The following is a 25,785-nucleotide window of genomic DNA, read 5'->3' on the forward strand; positions in this document are numbered from 1 at the left end:
CGCTATCCCATCGCCAGATCTAATTAATTTCGCATAGTTTTGGTTTAATTGCTGTAGGTTAAAGTCGGATTATACTTAAGCGCAAATATTTTTTTTATTTGCATGAGAATTAATGAAAATAGATTAATTGGTCATGAAAAAATATATACAAAAAATAACTGATTGATTGTGGGTAATTTAAATAAAATATGGTTACTAATTTATTTTATTTGTTAGTATTCAATGTTTTATCTCCGAGACGTTAAGAAACAAAACGAGAATACGAATAAATAATTAGTTATTTCATCGAGAAATATAAAACATTAATGCACATATAAAAATTCCTTATAATTTGTAATCTAAAACCGATAAAATAATTATATACATCAAGTGTCATTTCTTATTAGGTGCTTTTTAGTGTTTACGCCACCCGCCGAACAGCTAGATTTTTTGTCATTTTTACAAGACTTATAGAAAAGTAGATTTATATCCTGAAGGTTGAACAAATACTGTTGGAGACTTCATACTATTTTCTACGTTTTAGATGCTGATCTAAGCTAATGAAAAAGAATTGAATATATTGAAATACATCCAAATAAGCATAGGAAATCGCCATCAGTTACAATTAATACGTTTGAGGTAAGTTCTGACAGTCAAACGCGACAGTCATTTGTAACATGACAACATTCAATAAATAAATATAATATAAAAGTGGTACTGCGGCAGTAACAATGAAAATCTAATTAAATATTTAACGAAGAATGTATAACAACTTATCTCAGATTGCACTCACAATTTGGAATTCTTTCATTGAAAGATGTATACTAAAATAAAAAGAGGCGCTCTATATGAGACATACAATAAAATATTATTTATATTCCTGTGGATCATTAAATGTTTGCATTTCCATACTAACAAAGTTCAATTGACACAAGAATATTATGTGATGTTTTCATAGCGAGTAAAAGTCGTTAAGTGCTTTACTGAACTATGATGGCTTCGTTAATCGTCAAAATTGACACCTTCGGAGTTTCAGAAACTCATAAGATTGTCAAAAGACAAGTGTGGTGAGACTGAGTGATAGTTATTTCTTTAAAATTGAGGTCGATCAAGCGATAGCTGTTACCGGTGCCCGATGTTATGATATGATGATCCAGTTTTTTCTGTCTAAATTGAATGATAATATCACTGCGTAAGACATTTCTTGGCTGGATCCTATTTAACTCCACTTTTTTTAGAGGACTAACAAAATGCAACACTATATAACGAAATATTAACGCAAAATGGTTATAGAGAACTTCAACAGGAATGGGTGATTGTAATTTTTTAAAAAGTGTGTTCTATTTTATTCGAATATTCTGTAAATTATTTAACCCTGTTACCTCAAGATTGCAAATCACAATTGTATGTTACGAAAACTCAATATAATTTAAACAACCATAAAAAATTATGAAATTATTTCAATAATAAAAGACCATATTCAACATTTAATTTGTTTATTATACTAGTTTACATCAACGAAAAACACTTGATTTTTTTTAATACACATCCTGAGTATAATACGTTATCATTTAAAATTAATTTATATCGACAAGCCACATTTTTTTTAATCGCCTTAGAGAGTCTTAATATAAAAGTACAAATGTTATTCGGGCCAAAATAACAACAAAAATGACGAGTACAACACACAATATCCTGAGTAATTGAGTGAATAATTAATGTATATTAGAGCGCTTTCAGAGTCCTATACTATATTGGTGTATAATATAAAAATGTCACGGTTACTTTTAGAGGGTCCATATTACTAATCGCTTTTGTTTATCGTCAGAGAGAGACTTTCACAATTAAACATACACATCTACAACCGATTTGAAATCCTTTGGTATCTTCTCTAGATCAGAATTTACTTTTAGTAAATATATGATAGTTTAAAAATATCGAAAACCTAATAATTTTAACATTGCACTTTTGCTTGTAGGAAATTTCTTTTATTTAAATAATGTAAATGTTTGGAAACAAAGAACCTACAAATTAAATAACACCATTAAAATATCTAAAAACAAAATAAAAATAACGACATAAATGGCATTTATTCCCCAAAAAAAGTATTAGTCAGAGAGACCGAGTAATCCTTGCGAATAAATCAACGCGTAGCTAAAGTATCGTAAATTCCACATAATAAACATAGACAATAACACGTTAACATGACTAAAATGATAGATTTGTAAAACGAATGCTTTTGTACCATCACAGAACGAGGTTTAAATTTTGAAAATGTCAGTTGTTAAATAACAGCTTTCCGTGTCCCTATTCGAAAAATGTGTAACGACCCTGCTGTTAGGCGGTGCTGGAATTTTGGGACGCTCCGGTCACCGGACTGAAGAGAGCCATGCTGTTCCTCTTGAAGCTGCCCGTTTCGTCGTGCGGCCACAGCGACTCGCCGAATAACGACGACAACGAGGAACACAATTTCTTATAATTTTGTCTCAAGACCTCTTGGTATTCTTGCTGGTCGTGCGTGATCAGTTTTCCGTTGATTTGCAACGCTGAATAGCATATTTTGAGAAATTCTCTGTAATTTGAAGAAAACTCACGATAAATAAATCGGGTAACTATAGTCCATCCAAAGTAGTAGTGAACTTACGTCATCATGACGTCGAATGTATTGCCTGTTGTAGTATATAAATTCGTTTTAATACCAGACAATATTTTCCTTCTCATTTTGTTCCAGTTTAAAAAAGATACAATGCTGTTTGATACGTTCGAACATGTAACCGAATCAGTCGTTCGGTTGTCAAATGTCTCCAAAATTCGTTAAAACGTTAGTGATAATAAGAAGTTGTAAAACGGCAAACGTTATTTTGACGTTTTGCTTGTTTTCATAAATTTCAAATCGTTGCTTAATATTTCTAATTACTCTGGTGGAAAATGCCGAGGCCAAATAAATAGTGAGAGAATGAATACTAATTAAGTTAAAGATATGGCAAATCCGTTAGGGAGAATGCAGTGATTAAATCTATTTTTATCAAGACACAAATGTACACAGGTAGTAACAATAAACTATGGAGAAATACAGTGATATACAAGAATGATTTGACAAGAAAACACAGCAAAGAAGGAAACAAGAACTAAACATAAAAAGGTAAATATGTTTTCTAATGAAAATAAAATACACTACTTAGTTGTACAATTATTAATTACGCCTTCAGAGGATATCATAGGTACCTTAGAAAAAAGTTCAATGTAAATACAATTAAAAAACGGGTATGGGTAAAATATTAAACTTAGATGCGGCAACATTGCGTCATAAAGATGACGTGAGTTCACTGCTACTTTGGATAGACTATATAATAACGCATACCTATATATGTCTTTCAATTCTTCAACCTTATCTTCTGGGTAAGTACTAGCCGACGTGGGATCTAAAAACGCATTGGCATAGGCCAAGGGCCCAGCGTTAACCTGTACGCATACGCTGCCCTGTAACCGAAGCTGGAGCTTCTTCGCATCAGTCGGCTGAGTAAAAACCACATCCTCCAACTCTGCCACTTTGATCTGCATCTCGTCAATCGCGACTTCTATTGGGCTCAGTTCCTTGATTTTCCTGGACTCCACGAGAATCTTCTTCTTGACATACGGGAAAGAATAGGTAGCTGCAAAAAATATATCTCTCTGTATTGATGGGAATCTAAAAAGAATCGTCATACTTTTGATGATAGTCCTTCGTTTCCATTGTTCTTCCGGATTTCCCCTAGCCTTACCGTCTTTGGTAAACGGCGTTTCGTACATGAACGTAGATACGTTGTGGTTCTGTTCAAATTCGGTTTGTCTGTCTTCTAACGAGCTCTTATCGAAATACGGTATGACGTGAGTGACTTGAATGTAAGCGTATTTCGGATCTAAATCAGACTGGATCACTGGCGTGGAGTCTTGAATCATTTTTACGGTATCCGGTCCGAACCTCTCTAAATATTGACGTTCTAATCGCTCTGATATCTCACTCAAAGAGGTTACCTTTGGTTCTTTGTAAACATACTCTTTTCCATTCTCATCCTCAAAGTAAGATTGGCCATAAAATCCGACTCGGTAATATCTGCCCAGTAATCTTTTACCAGTCCGATTCACCTCTATGACTTTATCATAGTTAATGCTCAATTTCTGATAGCATTTCTTGAGCTGTTCGTAGTTTCGTTTCTTTTCGTACATAGGTATTACCAACTTGAACACCTCGCCGAGAATTTCGTATCTCTCGGCCTTGTCGATAATTTCAGCGCAGGTCTCCAGTTGTTCCAATAGTATGAACTCGGTATATTGGATATCCTGAACACCGGAATCTAGTTTCAGGCCTTTCTCATCCTTGGGAATGTTAGATGATATCTTTTCGAATGCTTCGGCTCCCCAAGTTTGTACGTTCTTCAGTTTCAGGTACTCGGCCATGAGGGCGGCAATGTGAAGTTGACAACAGGCAGCCTAGAACACCATATCAATACCCTGGAATGAAAATGAACAAAAATATACACACTTCTGAGTAGTTCCCATCTTTAGCGTGATTTCTGGTCATCGTTTCCAACCAGGTGTGTCTCAGTTCGGGTGTAGAAGCGTACGAATTGGCTAAACTATGTTGTAAATCGACCAGCATTTCCGGATCCTGATGGTGCTCGCGCATTTGAACCGTTGCCATTAACACCGTTCGAATCCTCCTCGTAAGATCCTTCACTTCGGTTGGAAAACCTACACACATGAATTTCAAGCGTAATTTTGAAAATGCTACCTTTGAGAGTAAACCAACCTGTTCCTTTCATGGCCTTATCGCTGGTGGCGTAACTATTGATCAAGGACAAGCTCTCTTGAAAGCGGGCGTTGTTTAAACCAACGATATTGCCCAACATCTGCGAGACCGAGATGATTACTTGCAAATGAACTCTGGTGAGTCCTTTACGATTGGTAAATTCAAAGTTGCTCCTCATAAGGAGATAAAGTAGAGCGCAGGACTCTTGTCTTATCGATGAGATTCGACTGTTACAACACTTTAACAATTCGTAACATAATTTACCACACAATATGGCGTTACCTAAAATGTAAACATTTTATAAATTGGTCAATACATTTTGTGCTCGATAAGAAAAGACGAAGAGAGATATTAGTTTCGTTCTTTAATTTTTCGAATGGATTAACCAAGAGATATTTAATAAAAACACTATCATAAAGCAGTATGAACAATATTTTGATTGAAATGTTAGATTTCAGAATAATGTGCAAAAAATAGATAACGCACTCGCTAATGATGGCACAAAAATACATATTCGAATTTGACTTGGGTTTACCTTCACGATTCTGAGAATAAATTCATATAAAAACCAAATTTATAAATGAAAAAGTTATTTTCATAGAACCAAATCCATTTCGATAGTATTCTGGATTCATTTAAAAATTACTGGACCGGAACAAGTTTACTGAAGTTCAAATCATAAAATCTAGCTTTTCTTATAGAATCACAAAATTTAATGAACAATTTAAGGTTTTTACTTTAATGATAATTTGATTACCTTGAAAAAGTACAACCGAATAGTTATTTATGAAGGCTCTCAAGGCAGCAAACACATGTTTAAATAGCCCCTCACTTTGACCCAACTGTATCATGGTAAGAAATATATCGAAGATCTTCTTCATCACCTCACTGTCTCCACCGCCAGCCATTAACTTCTTCCGGAACTGCATAGAATAGAGTCCGATGCAGTCCAACGTGATTAAACCAACCTCAGAAGCCAGATGTTGTTCCAGGATGGCTTGTTGTTTCTTGTGAATTTCATTTTCTGAAATTATATGGAAGATGTGAGCAACATATTTTTAGTTACCAGAAATTCTCTTACCACTACTAGTCAGGTTCTCCCTAGTAGTGTGTATAACTAGCGTGCTGGTATTTTCATGGTTTATTTCTGACGGATTCATTCTCGCCGGTAGGGTATGCGCCTTCTTTGATTTTGTCTTTACGTTTTCCATATCCGGGGTTTTCACTACAACAACGTTCCTCTTCCCGACGTATTTGAAGAAGTGCAGGCACACTTCTAAAACGGTAAAGAAGCTCACCACTTCCGACTCGGGGAACGATTGCCACCAGAGCGTCAGCTGTTCCTCGCTCAGGTACTTCACGACAAACAAAAATGCGAGCAAAACGTCTTTGACCTCCTGCGGCTGTAATTTGTCGTATCTCAGTAAATGGCTCGATGTGGTTCGATCGTGGGTCTTTAAGTGATCGCCGTTCGAATTTTTGTCGTCTCGGACAATTGTCGTGTCTTGAGAGATCGTCGATTTGTCATCAGCGGAAATGGTGGAGATATCCGAATCGATACTCAGCGAATTTCCGTTCACTAAAGCTAAAATTTGATGTTACAGGTCTAGGTAAACGTACATAAAAGAGTAATACATACATTGGCCGGCTATGGCATCTAAGAACACCGAGTTCCGGATATGCATAGGACTGTCTTTATCCAAGTGCAAGGTAAATCGGTGATTCCTCGGAGTACAGTCACTAGCAGAACTTTTACCAAACAAATATGAACTGCTCGACGACATCCGGTGCATTATACTGTCGCCGCCACCATCCTCCGTGTTTTCTTCTAACGTGAGCCTGTTCAAATTCTCAATAGCAACAACTAACCAAGGCAGATATATTAACGCTATTCTGTTCATCTGTCCTTTGTGTTGATACCGATCGTCCAATTCGTGTTTGGCGATCAAATTCCGAAGGCAGGTCAAAGCTATCCTCCTCACATACGTGACCTCGTTCAGAGAAGTTCTCACTTCTTGCAGCAACAAGGCTACGATAAAATGATGCTTACAGAAAACTTCAGACAGAGTCAACTCGTCCATGGGGTCTGGCGAACGATTACGCGGGCTCAGTTTCGATTGTTGTATGGGTAGGTTGAAAGACACGAAGTGTTCGTGGCTGCAGATGATTTCCAAGAAGGAGAACTTGTGTTCCTGAAGTAGTCTAGCATCACCTGGGTGAAACTTGTCCATATACCACTTTATGAGTTTAAACACAAATCCCCTATCGATTAGGGATAGGCACGTCTACAAAGTCGAAATATAACAAAAAAATAAGACAGAATGTATATTAAACAATCTTACTTTAAAGAAACTGGCTAAGTTTCTATTGAGCTCCTTTGTCTCCAAAGGCATATCTTTGTACTTAGTTAAGACATAAGATATAAGAGTCTGACTGAGATTTTCTAATTGACCTAAGTAATCTAATGAGAATCGTTCGTGCCTATGCATCTAAAAATATTACAGATGTATCAAATATAATTTCTAAACCTCACTAACACGTACCTTTATTCTTCCAGTAGTTAACAGATGTTGCGTCATACTTTTCGTCATGATTTCAAAGAAAAAATCGGAATGATGCAAAAACTTGTTCACTACCAGAAAATCGGGATTGTTCGAGTCGAGTATCAACGGTAGATGTTTGGCCATCTCCTCGTGGACGCTCGTGTTCTTCTTGGTTTCGGGTGACACGAAGTTAAATTTCACGTAAACGGTGAGGATATCTTTTCGGTTGGCTTCGCAGATCATGTTAACCAGATTTATCATGACTCTGATGATATTAGTACCGATTTCTGCGCTGTTAGTTACCACCAGAAGAACAAACAATTGATTAAACAAGGTAGGCAGAAATGTGATAAGTGTGGTCAGTTGAATTGCGTGTAGAGCTTTCAAAATCTTGCAGGTTTCCGATTCTGAAGGCACCGCTGTCGGTTTTGGTTCCAGTAGCCTTTCGGCATGCAGAAACAAATTGAACAGATGCTGATCTTTCGTGTTTACGGTGGAAGCTAAGTTAAACGCCACGGTAAATATTGGTTTTTGCGCATCAACCCAGTTGACTTCAGGCCCAGCGTTCTAAAACATGCATTTAATATTTCACCTCCCTTTCTCCTTCGCTATATCTTACCCCTTTGCCTAGACCGAACGGGTGAACGGACAAATATCCAGGTGGCAAATGCGATGCTACTCGGATAGTCTGGGTCTCCACGTTTAGTTTTCCCTTTTGTAGCAATGGCAACCACGCATATCCTACGCAGGTCTCTATTCCGTTTTCTCTCTTCTTCGTGATATCGCATGATATGTGATAGAACGTAAATAGAAGATGATGCGAATATAAAATATTCGTGGGGAGACGAATCTTTATCTCCTCATACCAGGTTGGTATGGTGTTGTGATGTAATACTGCACAAGACATGTGGGACACTAAGACAGGCTGGCCAGGACGCCCATATATACACTGAAACAGAAGAAAACTTCATTTTAATCACTGATCTTTCCTTTTCCTTATCTAATAAATATTTATACATGTACGTATTAGGTGTCAAATTAATACGTAGCGTTTTTTTATATAAAAAATAGTTTTTGTAAAATCAAACTAGGAGTGGTACTCGAACTATGCAATATGAGTAAGAGTTTTCCCATAACTTTTCTTTCACAGCGGCATTAATTGTACTCGATACTGATCCTCGGTCGTGGTTTCATTTGGTTTTAACAGCTTATAGTAAATCATACACTTGTGGTCCCACTATATTTGCAATTTATATTGATAGTTGGGTAGGCTTAACCCACAACATTCTACGGTTAAGATTGTTTTACGAGATGCGTTTTTCATCAATGGCAATTCAATGCAAAAAAAATTTACAAAACAAAATGTCGATGAGCCTGAGCTTCGAAGTTTCAAAGAGCTATTTTCTTTTTGTTCACCATTCCCGAATATTTTGAGCATTTGCTGGCTGCAAATATATGAAGATAAGTTGATTTACAATGATTTAGACAATTCTTTAAGTATTTAACACGGGTCTCCATCGAACGATACCTTCAATTTGTTATCACTAGATATAGTGGCAGAACGAAACTCAAATTATCAATATTTTATCAAAGCGAGTCAAGAGTACCGACTCACAGTCTATCCAATAAAACAGCTAATGCACTTCATTAAAATTTATGACGTCAACACGTCGCAATGTTGCCGCGTTAACTTAGAATTTTGGTTTACGTTTGCTGATTTGTAACCTCTAATTATTATCACTAATGTTTTGAAGAATTTTGTAGACATTTGGCAACAGGGTCAATCAGTATCAACACAAATTGAATTTTATTGAGAAACAAAACTACTAATTAACCTTGGTACTAGGTCTACTAGAATCGGAATATATTTATTCGCTCATCTATTTGACTTGATGAATTCGGCAAGATGACAGTCAACATTTGATCAGCATTTGGCATTTTTGGCCTCCTGACTGGCAGATGAAAAAATTGGCGAGGGCTTTTCGAAACTTAATGGAAACTTTCAAAATATTTTTAATTTACAAAAAAGAAACTATCCATAGCCTAGCAAGTATAGCTCGTCCAATAAAATAGCCAATACACCGTAAAAATTTAAAATCCCTTTTTTTTATATTTCTTTCTCATTTTATCCTACTTAAAGTGAAATACGGTGCTGCTTTATGCGTTGGAACATGTTGCCAAATGTTTACAAAATTCTTCAAAACATTAGTGGAAATAACTAAAGGTATAAACCGGCAAGCGTAAACCAAAAATTAAATTAGATGGGGTAACATTGCGACGTGCTAACATGTGTTAATGAGGTGTATTAGCCGTTTCGTTGGTCGGGTTATAGTTTTATTAGATACTTGTAAGTGATTTTATCGCGACAATTACTTTCATTATTAACATCGTAATAATTACTATTTTAATTATAATAAATTATCTTTGAATATATGAGTTATTTTTAGATATGGGTATTAAGGCACCACATTTATAATATAGCTGAAAATGAAAAAAAAAAGAATAATTTAATTACACTCACCGGCAATCCTTTGGCCTCCTCATTATCGCTGTCCCGTAACTCTACTATGCAGGCGATGTTTCTCGCCCTGGTGAATACTTTCTGGGTGTCGAAATTTAAGCTAAGCGGGTACACGTACAGGTGATTAACGAATGTGGTATACGGATGTACGTCCTTTTCGAAATTCCCTTCGAATTCGGTAATTTCTAGACTGGGTTCGTTCGTCGGTGGCAATGGGAAAGGTTTCAATGGCGACAAGGATGTCGTGAGGCTATCTGTGTTTAAAATAATATATATCAATTAATGCATGCTCCATATCTAGCGATTAGAATCAAAGGGGAAAGAGGAAATAGTGTAGAGGTTTCAAAATATTCGATGTTTTTCCTCAATAAATCGATAGTAACAGACCAATTGAAAAGTCTCCAACCTGACACATAGATGGCGCTACTAGAATTAAATCCATATGTTTTTTAGTTAGCCATAACCCTCAAAAGATGCGTGTATAAATTTGACAGCTGTCTGTCTGTTGTGAAAAAATTGATAAAAAGGAATTTCGCGTGTTGATAAAATATTGCTTTTTGATGGGAAAAAATACAGACAACGCGCGGCAGCCGATATCTTCATTGTGAAAATTTGTTTATAAACCCTTAAATATATACACAATATATTCTCAAAATATAAATAAAAGCATTTATTCTTAATTGCCTAAATAAAAAACAAAAAAATTACCCGAAATACGCCATCCTACACCTATTTCCCCCATTAAAAACGAACCTCTTGTACAATAATAAACTTACTTGGTGGTAGATCATTAAATGCTGTAATCTTAATTTCCAGAGATCCCGGAATGACGGTGAATTTATTGAACTTATCCGGTTTCCTATAATCGGACAGCAACTTTAGAACCTCCTCGTCGGACATCTTGTTGCTCTCCTGCCTATAAATAGCGTGAAAATCCGAAATGTTGTCCAGTTCGTTGCGATATAACCGGTACAGAGGTCTGGCCGTCCACGCGAACGGCATCCGGTACTTGCCCAGTCTTTGGCAGCAGGCAGCTATGTTCTTGTAACATTTCAGGCCGATTTTGTAGTCTTTATTGGCTTTGACGTACGGATCGGAGCTCTGATTGATACCGCCCTGGAGCACTTTCTCGATGCGTACGAATAAAAATATGTCGGGGTGTGGGTTCGTAATGCTGAGCAAGGCTTGGCGCGGGTACAACAACCATTCAGTCGAGACCTTTTGCAGAACGTCCGGTTTGGCTTGCGAGGTTCCATTGTAGCTGTTCTGCTGACTATTGATAAAGGTTGTGCGAATGCTATCGCTATTTACATCGAAATAAAAGTTTTCAGTCAATTTTCGGCCGTTCTTCACATCGAACAGGCACAGCGTGGTATAGTAGGGTTCCACTTGGCACAAATTCTCTTTTTCATCGACCACCTGCAACTTAAGCTTGATGTGTTCGCATTTCAAGAGTACCCTGTTGCCGAATATTTCCTTGAAGGGCTCTATGGGATCCTGACTAGAATTTTGCAGCTTCAAGTTCATCGATAGGGGGGGATAGAGGAGAAAGAGTTTTTGGCGAGATTCTTTGCGAGAAAGGGCGATGCTGACGTCCGTTTCCTTAGCGTACTTGATCAGCTGGGGATTCATGCTCTGTTCGAGACCTTTTAACGTTCCAAAAGTTTGAGTTTGCGGAGACGGAGGTGGAGTGCAACGTTCTGAAGAAAGGAATAATTCATATTGTTTAACTTGTTACTCTTACGCCGATACAAATTACCTCTTTCCAACGAAGCGGCACGTTTCTCTTCTTGGATTTTGTATTGTTGCAAAACCGAACTGAGTTTCGTTAGCCAATCCTTGAAATCCGCTTCAGTTTCGGCCGCTAAGACGTAAGATTTATGCCCCGCAGTCATTCGTAATTCGAAGCAAAATCTTCCGCGTTTTAGGTTCTACAATTTTTAAATTAAAAACATATTTCTTTATTCTAGAACTTAAATAAATAATAACTAAGCAGAATTTGTAATACAAATTTAATCAACATCAGGAAGAGAAACTATGTTTTTTATTTAGAATTATTAGCAACTTTTTAATTATGAGTCATATTATTAATTAAATAATAATTTGAATAAGTTGAACTTTTAAAAAAAAATTAATTTATTCACAATAAAGCTTTAAATTTGGGAGAATATTACCTTAACAACATCAGTACAGAAATCCATAACAATTGTAGCCTTTGCGTCCCCTTTCTTTTCGTCTTTATACATTTCTAGTATATAGGTACCATCTACTTCCTGTCTTAAATAACAATAACGTCTTTTAAAACTTTTGGACCCTATATTTACAAAACCTCGTTCGGATCCTGAAAAATAAATAAACATTCCAATAATAATGTACAAAATGAATGGGACAATATCGAACCTATTTCAGGTCCCTTCATGAGCCATCCCTCTTTTGTTATATTATCACAGTGGGATTTTATATCACTAGAATCTTCGTCAATATCGATCTCATAAAGATCTTCCTTCAGATTACTAGTGCTAGGGATTTTCGGTAAATCTGCATAACTACTCCCGTACTGGCCATATTTATAATGTATCACTTGCCAGTTAGATGAATAATTATTGACACACTGTTTAGTAAATAGGTTACAATTTTCGGTTTCAACTTCTGATGGTATGGAAGGTAATAATGTTCGACCACGCCTTGGTAAAATGATTTGCTTAAAGGAAAATAATATTCATATAACATATATTTGCAGTGTAATGTATTATTAATACTTACAGAAATATCATCTGGGGGATAGAGCAGCAATTCCCTTTGGGGATCATTTTGTAAATAAGTTTTATGTTTAATTAAAAACTGTTCAAAATCTAAGGGGTCCACTAAATTTGGTTTACTCTGCAATAAAGATAAATTGGAACAAAACTAATTAAGGACCATGATTGAATTAATTAAAAACTGTTTTCTTGCCTCTTTTTGACCCATTGATATTTTTACCAAGCAAAAATTCAAAGGAACCCACACACTTCAACAGTTGTATAAAAACAATTGCACTTACTCATTCCCTTTTCAAGTCAATTGTCAAAGTATAATTGCTGGATTAAATTTAATTTATATGCGGGTCATGTTTTTAAAGCGAAACATGAAAATAAATCACACATGGTGAAATTTAGCACAAAACTTGCCTGACCCCACTATTGCAATATGTATTTGTGTTTTGGCAGCTTATGTAGAAAAAAACCTAACCTGGGATTAAAAATAATTCAACTAATGGACATTAGAGGAAATAATGACATAATAACTTTTGAGGCTGGGTTTCATGTAATATGGCTTATATCAGTTTCAAATGTATGTATTTCCTCCCTATTTTATTGATTGTATAACCAAACTAAATATGTTCAAATACACTTACATTAACAGTATTTTCTCTAACAACTTGGGATACAGTTTCCCTTAATTGAGCTGCTGTCCCTGGTTTTCCTAAACCCTTTGCGAATTTTCGTTCACTCATGTTTTTTAGTATTCAATTTTATATTCACTATCTACCTTAACACCCGAAAACATTATTGTAATATCACCCATTTTAATTAACTTCAACACGTTTAAAACGTTTTATAATATACAGTCTATTTGCATTTCCTTATTTTATTATTATTTTTCCAAACATAACATATGACAAATGACAAATAGTGACATATCCAGTCATTTATCGGTTTTTATTAAATCAGTATTAGCGCATTAACGCATGTTACTTTCTAAAGTAAAATAACATTCAAGAAACTTTTAAAAGCCGCTTATTAAACTCTATGTAATAAAATACTAGTCAACAGACATCGACAATGATTTCGTAAAAATTGATCAAATAAACTAAAATATATAAATATAAACAATCTTTCAATATACGCAGACGCGGATATATCATGATACTATTTTAAATTTTCTAATATTTAAAATGGAATCTAGTCTATGCATTTAAATCGTTTTCTTACTCCCACAAATAAGAAAATCAGATTCACTATCTCTGTTTGGTGCATTTAAATACCAGATGTAAATATACGACAGCAAATTAGTTTATATATAAACATATCCAATATAGAAAGAATCTAAACTATCGATGTTCATAAGTTTCGATTTGTTTAAAATAGCCCGCAACCGTAGTTCTTTAAAATTCTTATAAGTTAATGAACTATTAAACCATTTTTCTTAAGGATATTGAGGCTAGGTACTAATTGGCAAGAACCCTGGGTAATAAAATATATCGATATAAACAGTTCATCCCTATGATGGTTTGAAAATAACAGTCTGAAAAATTAAAATAAAAAGTTTCATAATATTTTTCAGGTCACTTTGATATAGAAAGGTATTTGTTTTCAATCGAATTTAGTAGACAGTATTTGTATGGTAGTATTTCCTTAAATCTAGTGATGTAATAAGGTTAGCAACCTAATTTTAAGTCACTTTATTTTCTAATAATAGTTAAGTGGTATATATTTTTGTAGAATCACGATGTGCAGTAACGAAAATACTTGAGACGCGAGTTTTATCAAGACGATTTATAATGGAAGACGAATTAGACGATCGAATAATTTATCAGACTTACATTTCTCATGTAAAAATTATGTCTCGTATAGCATGGAGTGTTCCTTTGAAGATATCTCACATAACTCACACTACATATGTGTCCCAAGTTATTAGAATGTTTAAGATTTATTTATTTAAGCCAGAGTTTATAATTTGCGGTACATTGCTCTTCCTCCTTTTGTTTTACATACAAGCTTTAGATATATGGAGTCGTAATTTACTAGGGAGGCTACAGTATACAATCAATAAACCAAGAACCAAAGTTGACAAGCTCAGTCTATTTGGAGTAGGAGATGTTGAAAAACAAAGTTGGGAAATGAAATCTGGCCCTGCTTCTGCTTATGCTATACAAGGAAGAAGGCCTAAAATGGAAGACCGTTTTGTGATTAATGACAACATAAAGGACACTGGAGTTGCTATTTTTGCTGTGTTTGATGGGCATGGTGGAGAGTTTGCTGCTAATTATGCCAAAGAAAAGCTAATCCATAATTTGTCATCTAAAATATCCCAAATTAAAAACATTATAGCTGGAAAGCCAATTGAAGGAGATTCTTGTGAAAAAGAAGACGAAAATGATTTTGAAAAACCATCAACACCTTCATTAAGTGATAGGAGGAAAAGTTTTCGTAAAACCAGTTCTACAACAGATGAATGTATAAAAGGAGCCTTGGAGATCACTGACAGTGAAATACTAAGTAAACTTGATAATATGCAGCCAATCACTAGGAATTCAAGACCACTTAAATTGACACCAAGTGTTAAAAAGATTCCAATTACATCCTATTTTGATAAATTTGGTGTAGTAGATTATGGTAAATTGATAACAGATGAAGTTTTAGCTGTAGATGAAAAGTTAGTTGAAATTGCTAAGAAATCTTTAGATGTAGCAGGTACAACCGCTCTTATAGCTATTTTAGAGGGGACCAAGCTAATTGTAGCAAATGTTGGGGATTCGCGTGGAGTTATGTGTGATAGCAGAGGAAATGCCATCCCCTTGTCCTTCGATCATAAACCTCAACAGGTAAGAGAGAAAAAACGCATTAAGGAAGCAGGAGGATTTGTTACTTTCAATGGAGTTTGGAGAGTTGCCGGAATACTAGCCACCTCTCGAGCGCTAGGCGATTATCCCTTGAAAGATAAAAAACTCATAATTGCCGATCCCGATATATTGACGTTTGATTTGAAGGATCATAAACCTCAGTTTGTTATTCTTGCCTCGGATGGCTTGTGGGATATATTCTCCAATGAAGATGCTGTAAATTTTATTAAAGAACGCTTAAATGAAGCTGATTACGGTGCTAAAAGTATAACTCTCCAATCATTTTATAAAGGAAGTATGGATAATATCAGTGTAATCATCATAAACCTTAAAGACAGAGGCTTTGGTATTTACAACGGTGAGAAATGACTTTCATGGGTTACAGTGAGAAAATATCTTTGAAATCATTATTAATTATGAGATTAAGTTGTGATTATATTTTTGGATGAACATTTTTACTGATATTGTTTATTGTTTGTTAACAAGAGTGACTTTATTGTGGATCTATAGCAAATATGTTAATAAAAAAAATTGTTTTAAAACATATGCGAAATATTTTGTAAATGTGTTGAAAATAAAACCATAAAAAGTAACTAGTGATTTTTAAAGTATTCCTAACTAAGAAGATTTTATAGTGAATAATAATCTGGGATGAATGATACAATAAGGAACACATGACTTATCTTATTAATGATTTTTTACAGAAATTTATAATGTACATATATTAATATATATATAAAAAGCATTTAATTGTAATCAGCGTATAAAGATAATCATCTATCTACCATTGAGGTCTTTTGATGGACTGGAATAAAATGAGACTATAAAATCTCAAATTCGTCTTGATCAGAATTATCACTTGTAAAATTAAAATCTGAAAAATGTTCCACACATAAAATAATAAATACAAGATTCCTAAAGTTATCACCTGTTTGTAACTGCCACTCTACCGGCTTTTCCAAACTGATCTCAAATAGGGGCTGTTTCATAGATGTTATTAGATCATCTTTAATTTGCTGGCAAAGGTCATTAAAATCTTCCTCAGTTTTACAAAAAAAACACTAAAATAATTTTAGTCAGTTATAAATTGTAAAACAGTTGAATGGTTTTTATACTTACTACTGCAACTGATGGATCCATATGCAAAATATTCATTCTAGATGCATATTTACAATGATAACTGTAGTCAAGTTCTTTTTCTTCTGTACTTTCTTTATTACCAACCGATCCAGCCTTTTGTGTAGTATGCGGATCCAAATAAATTACATCATTACCAACGCAACCAATAAAATATAAAGCTACATTAGGTTTGCCACCTATAACACCAAGGCTTTGTTTAAATTGAAAGCATTTCTAAAATACAAACATCTTATATAAAAATACATGTGGAAATATAGGTATGTACCTTTAATGCATCTATATAAATATGATTTATTTCAGATAATCCTAGTCTTAAAGGCACTACAAGCAATAATGGTTTCCAGCACGAATAAGTTTCATTTTCAGTAGGTTGAGGTAAGCATATGTCCCCTAAAAATTATCAAAATTATATTTTTTTATAATTAGTAGACAATGAACACATACTTATTTCACTTATAATTACTACATTATCTAAAGCTACATGAATCACAACAGGATTTTCTTCTTCAAATTTCATTAACCTCCTAAAACAATTTAATTAGAATTATATATGTATATATACTAATTACCTTAAGTTACTTGAGAACTTGTGCTACCGTGTTAGGCCCAAACCACTGACCTATGTTTTTCCCTTCTGATTCTCCCATACTAGCAATTTGATGAATAGAAAATGGGGCTGTTCTGTTATCTTCAAATTTCTTTAAAATATCTAGATATATCTTGTCTTTGGTTTCTGGTTCCCAAAACCAATCTCTTCCTCAAAAAATATATGGAAACTAACAAAACAAGCTGTTTAGAGTACTTGATTATTTACCCAAATATAAAGATAATAAGGCTTGTCCTAACACCATTTGTCCACATCTCAACATACAACCCCATCCTTTATCTGATGTTTTTCCCTCACTTCCACCAATAGGAATAAAATCTCTTCTATATGTAAACCAAAATTTGGAAATAATATCTTGGCGTATGGTGTTTAGTTCTGTATTGGACAAAAGGAAATGTGTAACACCAATCATTTTTCTCAATAAATTCGCCGAGACTTGCCAAACGATAATATACTGAATATATTAGATTACCTTGAATTGCATTGTATTTCCTTCCTAAAATCCACACTGGATCTGTTGTTTGTGGTATATCATCCGATTCTCCCAACACCTCTCGGCGTACTTCAAACATACAGTCCATTATATCTCTTGTAGCGTTACACATAGATTGTATATTTTTAATATATTGCTTTTTAGAAGAATTATATTGTTTACGAAATGTTTCTAGCTGATTTTTAAAAAACATTTAAATAACATAACCCTACAACGTAGGGAAATTTTAAAACAACTATTGGTACTTATTAATTACAAGCAAAAAGTATAACAGACGTTAAATAACTTTTTTAATGAAATCCACGGATGAAGCACTTTCACTACACTCAGATAATAGTCAATGAAAAGCACCGTTAGTTAACACCTGAGATAATATGGCCCTTTGGTTAATATTTTAGAGATGTCTAAAATTTGTGTTGGCACCACCCTCTTTCAATGTCAAATTGATGCAGCTTTAATGTTTTTCTTGTACAGACGTTGAACGGTATATATATGTTAAATATATTGTGGTTTTCATTGTGAGTTAAGATTTTGTGGTGCACCGTAACTTAAGAATATGACTACAGCAGCCAGACCAACCTTCGAGCCTGCAAGAGGAGGATCTGGAAGAAATGAGAAAGATTTAAGTGCAATTTCTAGACAATATTCTAGTAGGGATTTACCAGGACATACAAAGTTAAAATACAGGTATTTTTTTCTTTCTTCTGATAATATCAGTTCTGTAAATTAGTTTATTTTAGAGAGCATGGGCAAGGAACCCAAGATGAGGTTCGTTCACGCGATTTTCGTCGTGAACTGGAAGAAAGAGAGAAAGATAAGAGGTTAGGTGGTTCAAGAGCTGAACATGGAAGTAACAAAAGACTCAAACTTGACCAAGTACCTGCAGCAAGTTTGGATGCTGACGATCCAGTCGATGCTGAAGACGATTCTGCTTCTAGTGATGATGAAGATGACACTGAAGCACTTCTAGCTGAATTAAATAAAATTAAGAAAGAGCGAGCATTGGGTTCGTAATTTAAACTTATTATTTACTCTGTATTACAGTAAATTTGTTTTGTAGAACAAACAAAAAAAGAGATTGAGAGGCGTCAAGAAGAGGAAAGGATCAGAATGGAGAATATTTTAAGTGGAAATCCTCTTTTAACTCATTACTCATCAGGTGGTGCCAAAACTGATCATAAAGTAAAACGTAGATGGGACGATGATGTGGTGTTTAAAAATTGTGCAAAGTCAGAACCTGAAAAGAAAACAAATGTGTTTATTAATGATTCACTTCGATCAGAATTTCACAAAAAGTTTATGGAAAAATATGTCAAGTGATTTAACTACCTGAAAGAAAGATCATCGTACCTTTTTATTTATTATTCATTGTATTAAACGGGCAGATGATACATTTATGTTATAAGAGAAACTCTGAAAATTATTTGCACTTTATCCCACCAGTCCCATAGTGGTAGGATAGTAAATGTTTGCATATGTTAAAAATAGAATTAGCTAGAATGTAAATATTATGACAAAACAGATGTATAAATGGGAATTAATAATAAACATTTTTAAAGTTTTTAATGATCTGTGTTTATTTGAGATAATTTCCCTATATTATTATCACTATTCCATTTCAGAAAATTTTAGTTATTTTATATACAATATTAATAAGAATCTGAATGATATATAATCTTCATACTCTTTAATTTGTAAGAATGAAAGTTTCGTTAAACTTTTTATTCAGTTTTTTCTTGTTAATGTTTTTTCAGTTCAATTTATTATTCAAAATAGTCTTAAGGCATTTCATTAAACTTATTCAAATAATTTCCCAGTTGGTCTCCTTCAACGAGAATTCTTTTACACCCGTGAATTTTTTCAACGGAACAGCAAGAAGTTGCATTTGGCGTCGGGAATGAATATAATCAATTCGCTGACTTTCACCATGATTTCCTGAAATATATTGCCTCCTATAAAACAGCAAGTGCACGTTGTCGCACCAAAGTTAAGTTTTCGTTTATTTAGACTCTGACAACAGAGTACTAGTATAAATAAAATAATGAAACAAAAATAACTTTATAAAATATAATTTATTTTAACATTATAGTTCATCTAATGCATATTTATTGAAGGACTCTACTACATTTAATTAAACAGCCACAACTGTTTGTAGGTTAGAGTTGTTTTATTATATTGACATTGACATATGACGACGGTATCGACCACTACCGAAACATCGAATTTTAAAGACCGATTTAGTTACATGTCCGAAGAAACCAGACTTAATTCTAGTAATGCTAATTAGTAAAATTAGAAAGAAAAAGATCCGTGAAAGAATTTTGGGTTTTCATAAACTGAATTTGGCAATATTTTCGACGGTGTTGATGACGTGCGTTGGCTGTTTTGTTGGAAGGACTATATTGCCGTCGGCACATGAAACGTCCTGTACATGACGTACATGTTTTGGATAACAATATTGTTTTATCCATAAACCAAATTATTTGGAGATAATAATTGCATTACCCACATACCATATTTCCATTGCATCCCAGGGTGCTGATATAGGACTTTCTCGGCCATTTTCTGAACGGTACTTATTTTGGAGCTAAACTATCGTTTATCGAGTTCACTTCATTTCTTATTTTCTTAGTTTGACTCAGAATCATAGTGTGACCGAGTCTCATTCGTAGTAATGAAACGACGCTGATAATTGTTTAGCTCTCTAAAATCTATACCATACCTATAAATTTTCTTAAGCCTCACGGTTACTCGACAATCCGATAACCAACGGACATAATAAAATGATCTACCCTAATTGCTCATATTGAACACAGAACTTTTTGGATAACCTATTATACATACATAAATACAAAGTTAATTCAATTAAAGGAATTTATTAACTAATGAAACAAGATTGTAAACATACAGCAATGATATATTGATAATTATTGTAACTCAAATAAATGGATAATATTTAGCCCAAGAGTCGGCGTTGATCATACGATATACAAATAATTTCACGCCAATAAACCAGCTGGGTATGGCCGGATGCATTTTGAGGTTCAATCCGTATGCATATCAAATTATCAAATATTAATAATTATATTTTACTCATTGTATTCTCTATTGACAGATAAGCCTAAGAAATTAATATTATTATAAATATATCAAAGAAAGAAACTTTAATATGTTTGTGTTTGTAAGATCTTTTTCTCTAATATATGGGATTATATAAAAATATCCTGATTCAATTTTATTTATTCCAGTTAAAAATTTAAAATCACTTACTGAAACTAGACGTGATTTATGGTATATCGTTAATTTGTATACCTGAAAATCTGTCTATACAGACCTGACGACACCCAACTGATCAAAATATTTTAGCTTCTATTGTAAAAATAAGTGCTGGCGCCACTACTTTCAGTTTCGAAAGGACAGGTACAATTCTTGTGACCACAATAACTTTAAGACCTCCATAATGTCTAGACAACGGGCGACTAAGTCGCCAACAGGTAGAAAGAAAGTATCGAAATTGGCTAATTAGAGTTTTACGGGCCCTATGACGTAATTAATCATATATTATATATTCCATTGTTTTAATTAAATATTGGTGGACGATATCCACTATAGTATCTCCACAGGCTAAAAATTAACATTAACTTATACCGACCTTGTCTGTAGTAATAAAAATATATGTATAAAGATTGTGATCGCACAAGAAGAACTTTAATAGCAAAGGGGGAATTTAGAGAACATTATTTATGTCTCTGAAAATCGAGTATGCCGCGTAAATCAAAATAGTAATTGTTTTAAGAACTTACAACATTAAAATTGTATTATTACATTACAAAAACTGCCGCCTTAGAAACTAGATTTTAGAAAATTAATTATTGGTAAAAAAGACTGTTATTTGCAGTTTTTTGGCTAATTGCTTAATTGTTTATTAATACTTACTTTCCGTTTATCTAAATTAGTATTGATTAAGCCGTGTAAGCCAAAATAGTAATTGTTTTAAAAACTTACAGTATTAAAATTGTATTATTACATTAGAAAAACTGTTGCCTTAGAGACTAGATTTTATTTTTTTGGAAAACTAATTGTTGCTTGCATTTTTTCAGCTAATTGTTGTTAAATTGTTTATTAATACTTACCGTCCCTTTATCTCAATTCGATTAAAGAGTTGGTTCTACTGATTTAAGAAATGAATTAACCCAAGAAAAAAGATTTGGCGTAAAACGTCGTGATTGTGCAGGTAGCCGCGGGTACCTGAGACTCGAATAAATCTGCCATGGACACGGAAGGTGGGGAAGCGATGTCTCAAGAACTAGTTTCAGTCTTCCAACGGTTACTTGATAGTTCGGACGGGTCAAGGCACCGCCGCCCAGGATCTGTGCAAATACACCCAACTCGTATGCACAACCGTCGATTGTGCGAAGTTATTCATTAGCAATTAAAATAGACCGTGGGTGGGTACGGCGACGGTAGCAGCACAAGTCGCTGCGTTTGTTTCTGCGTGTTCTCCTCGCTTTAAAGGCACATCGTCGTCGGAAATGCGGCTAACGTTATCGGTGTTGGTGTGCGTGGTTTTGCTCGAGATAGCGTCGGTGTCCTGCGGCCCGAAAGCCGCGATCTACGTAGATAACGGTCGCGGACAGACGGCCATCGACAGGATGATGACCAAAGATGAGAAACGCGAAATCGAGATGGAAATTCTCAATTTGCTCGGTGAGTAAACTGTCACATTATGCAGTTGATCTTGTAAGCGCCGTTGACAGTTGCGCTTAATTAGCTCGAAGAGGCGCATTTGTTTATTTACAGTGCACCAGTGGCGTACTTGTACCGCTATAATTGTTATGATGCTAATTGAGTTTCCTTGAAACGTTATTTAATATCTTACTTAATAATGAGAACTGTAAATACTTTTCAGAATACCATCTTAATTTATACTACATATACCCAATTACTCTTATAACGTAATTTCAGTTTGTAGTCGCGAATATCGCTGTCTGAAAATAGCCCGTTTTTACCGTAAAACGTAAATAGATCGATTAGCTATGTGAAACAAAACCCGTTTTACGATTACAGGACTACCGAACAGGCCGAGGAAAATCAACAAAGCGACGGTGAAGAAATCCGCGCCGAAATTCCTGATGGACATATACAGAACCCTCCTGGAGGAGGAGGATGACGAGAACGAGCACCAACGGGCGAAAAGGAGCCTGGAGCTGGGCTTCAGCGGCGACGAGCAGAAGAAGATCGACCAGAGCGACGTTATCATGACTTTCGAAAGTATCAGTACGTTGATGCGTTTGTTACGCGGGTATCGTTGATCCTTGACCGTCCCGTTTGTTTCAGATCATCATGTGGACAGTGTTAGGCACGAAAGGGGGAAAAGGCTTTGGTTTGATGTTTCCGAATTGCCAGTGGCGGAGGATATAGTGGGCGCGGAACTGAGAATATATCAGAACGAATCGTTATCGAGGCATAGGAGTGGAAACTTTACAGTTACGGCGTATCAACTCATTGATACCGATGCTGGGTAATATAATTTTTATTGGCTTAGTATATATTTAATTAAAAAATATTTTTATTTATTTTACAACATTTATAGTCCTTCCAATAAAACAGCCAATGCACGTCATCAAAATTTATGTCGCAATGTTGCCGCATTTTCGTTTATTTTGACTCCAAAATACTAATGTAAATAATATAATGAAACAAAAATAATATTATGAAATATAATTGATTTTAACATTACAGTACATCAAATGCATATTTATTGAAGTATTTAAACTACAGGTAATTAAACAGCTACAATAGTTTATACGTGAGAGTTGTTTCATTATATTTACGCATAAGACTTCATTCTGTCTCTTTTTAACTATAGTAATGTTAATTAGTAAAATGGACAAGAAATGTGCTACGAGTTTTAAAGGGATTTTACATTTATATAAACTGAATTTGACAATACGTTCGACTGTGTTGATGACGTATATTGGCGGTTTTATTGAAAGGACTATATATACGAAATATGCATATGTTTCTTGATATATTGCAGGGAAAACGAGTTGGATTATATATCCGAAATCAATACCAATTTCCAATTTTCCGGCTGGCTGGGACTGAATGTTACCAAATGTCTATCGACCTGGGTAGCGTTTCCAACTTCGAACAAGGGCATTTACCTGTCCGTGCATCCAACAGATAAATGTAAGTTTACTTCTATAAAAAAAAATTTATTTAATATAACCATTGCGCGGGGAAATAGGTGTAAGACGGCGAGTTACGGATCAATTTAATAATGTTTTAATCAATTAAGAACAAATTAACAATTTTGAGAATATATTGTATAAGTATTTAAGAGTTTGTAAACAAATTTTAAAAAATTCTTTTAATCGCATGAAGATATCGTCTCCCCACATTCTGAATCTTCATCCAGGTAAGTATTTTGTGTACATTATGAGATTTTCTGTACAATTTTCATCTGAAACAAACTTTTCATAGGTATTAGTTTATTTAACTGTTCTTTTACGTGAACTAACATTAAAATTAAGGAGATTAATATTTTTATCGGAATGTGGAAATCAATTACGATATTTTACCTTTTTTTTACATTTACATGCAATAAATAATAGTTAAAACGAAGATTTTTCTTAGTTTCTAGTTCACAGAGAATTTATGTATAACAAGTCAATTGAAAAGTCCCCGGCCTACCATAGTAAAACACATTTTTTTGGCAAAACTAGTTTTTTTAATCAACATAATTCCCTTCAAGAGTGATACACGCAACCCTCCAACTTTTCTATAACCATTTTTGTAGTACGATTTGTCCTTTGTTTCAAAATAGGCCTCAGTTTCGGCGATCATCTCTTCATTCGACAAAAATTTCTTCTCAGCGAGTATTCTTTTGAGATCTGAGAACAGGAAATAGTCGCTGGGGGTCAGATCTGGAGAATACGGCGGATGAGGAACCAATTCGAAGCCCAATCCATGATTTTTGCCAACGTTTTCACTGACTTGTTACACGGTGAATTGTCTTGGTGAAGCAGCACTTTCTTTTTCTTCAAATGCGGCCGATTTTCGGCAATTTCCTCCTTCAAATGGTCCAATGACTCTATGTAATATTCGCTGTTGATAGTCCTTCCTTTTTCAAGGTAGTCAATGAAAATAATTTCATGGGCATCCCAAAATACAGACGCCATAACCTTGCCAGCCGACTGTTGGGTTTTCCCACGCTTTGGAGCGGATTCATCGTAAGCTGTCCACTCGGATGACTGTCGATTGGACTTCGGAGTGAAATGATGGAGCCATGTTTCATGTCACATATCGATGCAAAAACTCGGGTTTATTACGCTGTATCATCTTCGAACACTGCTCCGAATCATCAAATCGTCGTTGTTTTTGGTCAAAAGTGAGCCCGCGCGGCACCCACTTCTCATACCCAAATATTATTATATATATATATTATATATAATAGCTATTTCATTCAGTTTTAATTTATGGACATTTAGAATCATTTTGTGGATGTTTTTAACGTTTTCGTCGGTAACAACCTCTTTTGGGCGTTCACTACGTTCACCGTCTTCAGTGCTCATTTCACCACATCTAAACTTAGCATATCAATACTTGATGGTTGATTTTCCTGGAATAATGTCCGGAAACTCGGCGCAAAGCCAAGTTTTTGCTTCAAACGTATTTTTTTCCCTTCAAAAAACAATATTTTATCAACAGGCGAAATTCCTTTTTATCCATTTTTTTCCCAAGAACAAAAGTTGCTTCACTCAAAATACTATAATTCACAAACTAATGATCCGACAGCTGTCAAATTTATACACCCATCTTTTAAGGGTTAGGGTTAACTAAAAGACATATGGATTTAATTCTAGTAGTGCTATCTACGGGTCAGGCTGGGGACTTTTCAATTGACCTGTTATATAAAGAAGAATTGTGTAAAATTTCGTTGGTTAAAATCTCTAAAAGCTAGGATGTATACAAATTCGAAAAACTTAATTTCGAGAAAAATACGTTTGAAAGTTAGAGTAGCAGTAGGAGTAAGTTTACGGCAGTAATTAATTAATTTATACAACTTATTAATTAATCAACTATCCCAGCACCACATTGCAGTCCTT

At 34.5% G+C, this 25,785-nt stretch overlaps 5 protein-coding genes across 12 annotated transcripts in view; 3 read left to right on the forward strand and 2 right to left on the reverse strand.

Moving 5' to 3' along the window:
• Positions 1-25,785, forward strand: part of LOC143202896 (protein 60A) — a 56,281-nt gene that overhangs the window by 28,867 nt on the left and 1,629 nt on the right. Inside the window, exons 2-5 of one of the 2 annotated variants that reach the window (XM_076414893.1) lie at positions 16,875-16,949; positions 22,742-22,951; positions 23,012-23,195; positions 23,715-23,866. In XM_076414893.1, the coding sequence (XP_076271008.1) occupies positions 22,807-22,951; positions 23,012-23,195; positions 23,715-23,866 (481 nt within the window). In that variant the 5' untranslated portion in view covers positions 16,875-16,949; positions 22,742-22,806. Of the gene's footprint in view, positions 1-16,874; positions 16,950-21,988; positions 22,382-22,741; positions 22,952-23,011; positions 23,196-23,714; positions 23,867-25,785 lie in introns of those variants that run through there. The other variant, XM_076414892.1, reaches the window with a different exon arrangement.
• Ziz (dedicator of cytokinesis protein Ziz) lies at positions 1,459-13,469 on the reverse strand. 2 transcript variants are annotated; one of them, XM_076414790.1, is made up of 18 exons: positions 13,227-13,469; positions 12,596-12,712; positions 12,233-12,533; positions 12,007-12,173; positions 11,592-11,763; positions 10,609-11,532; positions 9,833-10,086; positions 7,931-8,260; positions 7,312-7,878; positions 7,111-7,257; positions 6,408-7,053; positions 5,850-6,353; positions 5,526-5,792; positions 4,769-5,050; positions 4,502-4,710; positions 3,687-4,449; positions 3,341-3,632; positions 1,459-2,551 (listed from the first exon to the last, which is right to left on the reverse strand). In XM_076414790.1, exons 1-18 carry the CDS (start codon positions 13,323-13,325, stop codon positions 2,317-2,319), a joined length of 6,276 nt encoding a protein of 2,091 aa, XP_076270905.1. In that variant the 5' UTR covers positions 13,326-13,469; the 3' UTR covers positions 1,459-2,316. The 2 variants fall into 2 exon arrangements, with proteins under 2 accessions (XP_076270905.1, XP_076270906.1); XM_076414791.1 differs by lacking the exon at positions 13,227-13,469 and adding an exon at positions 12,873-12,980.
• LOC143202892 (protein phosphatase 1L) lies at positions 13,037-16,027 on the forward strand. 6 transcript variants are annotated; one of them, XM_076414885.1, is made up of 3 exons: positions 13,037-13,162; positions 14,156-14,248; positions 14,296-16,027. In XM_076414885.1, the coding sequence occupies exon 3, from the start codon at positions 14,373-14,375 to the stop codon at positions 15,801-15,803; it is 1,431 nt and encodes a 476-aa protein (XP_076271000.1). In that variant the 5' UTR covers positions 13,037-13,162; positions 14,156-14,248; positions 14,296-14,372; the 3' UTR covers positions 15,804-16,027. The 6 variants fall into 6 exon arrangements, with proteins under 6 accessions (XP_076271000.1, XP_076270997.1, XP_076271002.1 ...); XM_076414882.1 differs by having other exon boundaries at positions 14,314-16,027; XM_076414883.1 differs by lacking the exon at positions 13,037-13,162 and adding an exon at positions 13,888-14,059 and having other exon boundaries at positions 14,314-16,027.
• On the reverse strand, positions 16,104-18,095 carry Atg4a (Autophagy-related 4a). Its single transcript, XM_076414894.1, has 8 exons — positions 17,654-18,095; positions 17,389-17,556; positions 17,154-17,331; positions 17,019-17,098; positions 16,840-16,964; positions 16,554-16,787; positions 16,363-16,495; positions 16,104-16,308 (listed from the first exon to the last, which is right to left on the reverse strand). Exons 1-8 carry the CDS (start codon positions 17,865-17,867, stop codon positions 16,256-16,258), a joined length of 1,185 nt encoding a protein of 394 aa, XP_076271009.1. The 5' UTR covers positions 17,868-18,095; the 3' UTR covers positions 16,104-16,255.
• On the forward strand, positions 18,225-19,240 carry c12.1 (spliceosome-associated protein CWC15). Its single transcript, XM_076414910.1, has 3 exons — positions 18,225-18,361; positions 18,415-18,680; positions 18,735-19,240. The coding sequence occupies exons 1-3, from the start codon at positions 18,231-18,233 to the stop codon at positions 18,992-18,994; spliced, it is 657 nt and encodes a 218-aa protein (XP_076271025.1). The 5' UTR covers positions 18,225-18,230; the 3' UTR covers positions 18,995-19,240.

Source organism: Rhynchophorus ferrugineus, unplaced genomic scaffold (assembly GCF_030347505.1).
Source record: "Rhynchophorus ferrugineus isolate W39M unplaced genomic scaffold, kcgeb_rfMv2 rfM9, whole genome shotgun sequence".
Lineage (NCBI taxonomy): Eukaryota > Metazoa > Arthropoda > Insecta > Coleoptera > Curculionidae > Rhynchophorus > Rhynchophorus ferrugineus.

Bases quoted from the DNA above. Each gene is read 5' to 3' on its own strand.
- Ziz (XM_076414790.1), bottom strand. From the start codon at position 13,325: ATGAGTGAACGAAAATTCGCAAAGGGTTTAGGAAAACCAGGGACAGCA. The intron at 8,261-9,832 runs GTGAGTGTAATT...CTTCTGTTTCAG, and splicing joins AGGAGGCCAAAGGATTGCCG to TGTATATATGGGCGTCCTGG. The intron at 5,793-5,849 runs GTAAGAGAATTT...ATATAATTTCAG, and splicing joins GGAGAACCTGACTAGTAGTG to AAAATGAAATTCACAAGAAA.
- LOC143202892 (XM_076414885.1), top strand. From the start codon at position 14,373: ATGGAAGACGAATTAGACGATCGAATAATTTATCAGACTTACATTTCT.
- Atg4a (XM_076414894.1), bottom strand. From the start codon at position 17,867: ATGTTTTTTAAAAATCAGCTAGAAACATTTCGTAAACAATATAATTCT. The intron at 17,557-17,653 runs GTAATCTAATAT...TGTCCAATACAG, and splicing joins GAAATACAATGCAATTCAAG to AACTAAACACCATACGCCAA. The intron at 17,099-17,153 runs GTAACTTAAGGT...AAATTGTTTTAG, and splicing joins ACGGTAGCACAAGTTCTCAA to GAGGTTAATGAAATTTGAAG.
- c12.1 (XM_076414910.1), top strand. From the start codon at position 18,231: ATGACTACAGCAGCCAGACCAACCTTCGAGCCTGCAAGAGGAGGATCT. The intron at 18,362-18,414 runs GTATTTTTTTCT...AGTTTATTTTAG, and splicing joins CATACAAAGTTAAAATACAG to AGAGCATGGGCAAGGAACCC. The intron at 18,681-18,734 runs GTTCGTAATTTA...TTTGTTTTGTAG, and splicing joins TAAGAAAGAGCGAGCATTGG to AACAAACAAAAAAAGAGATT.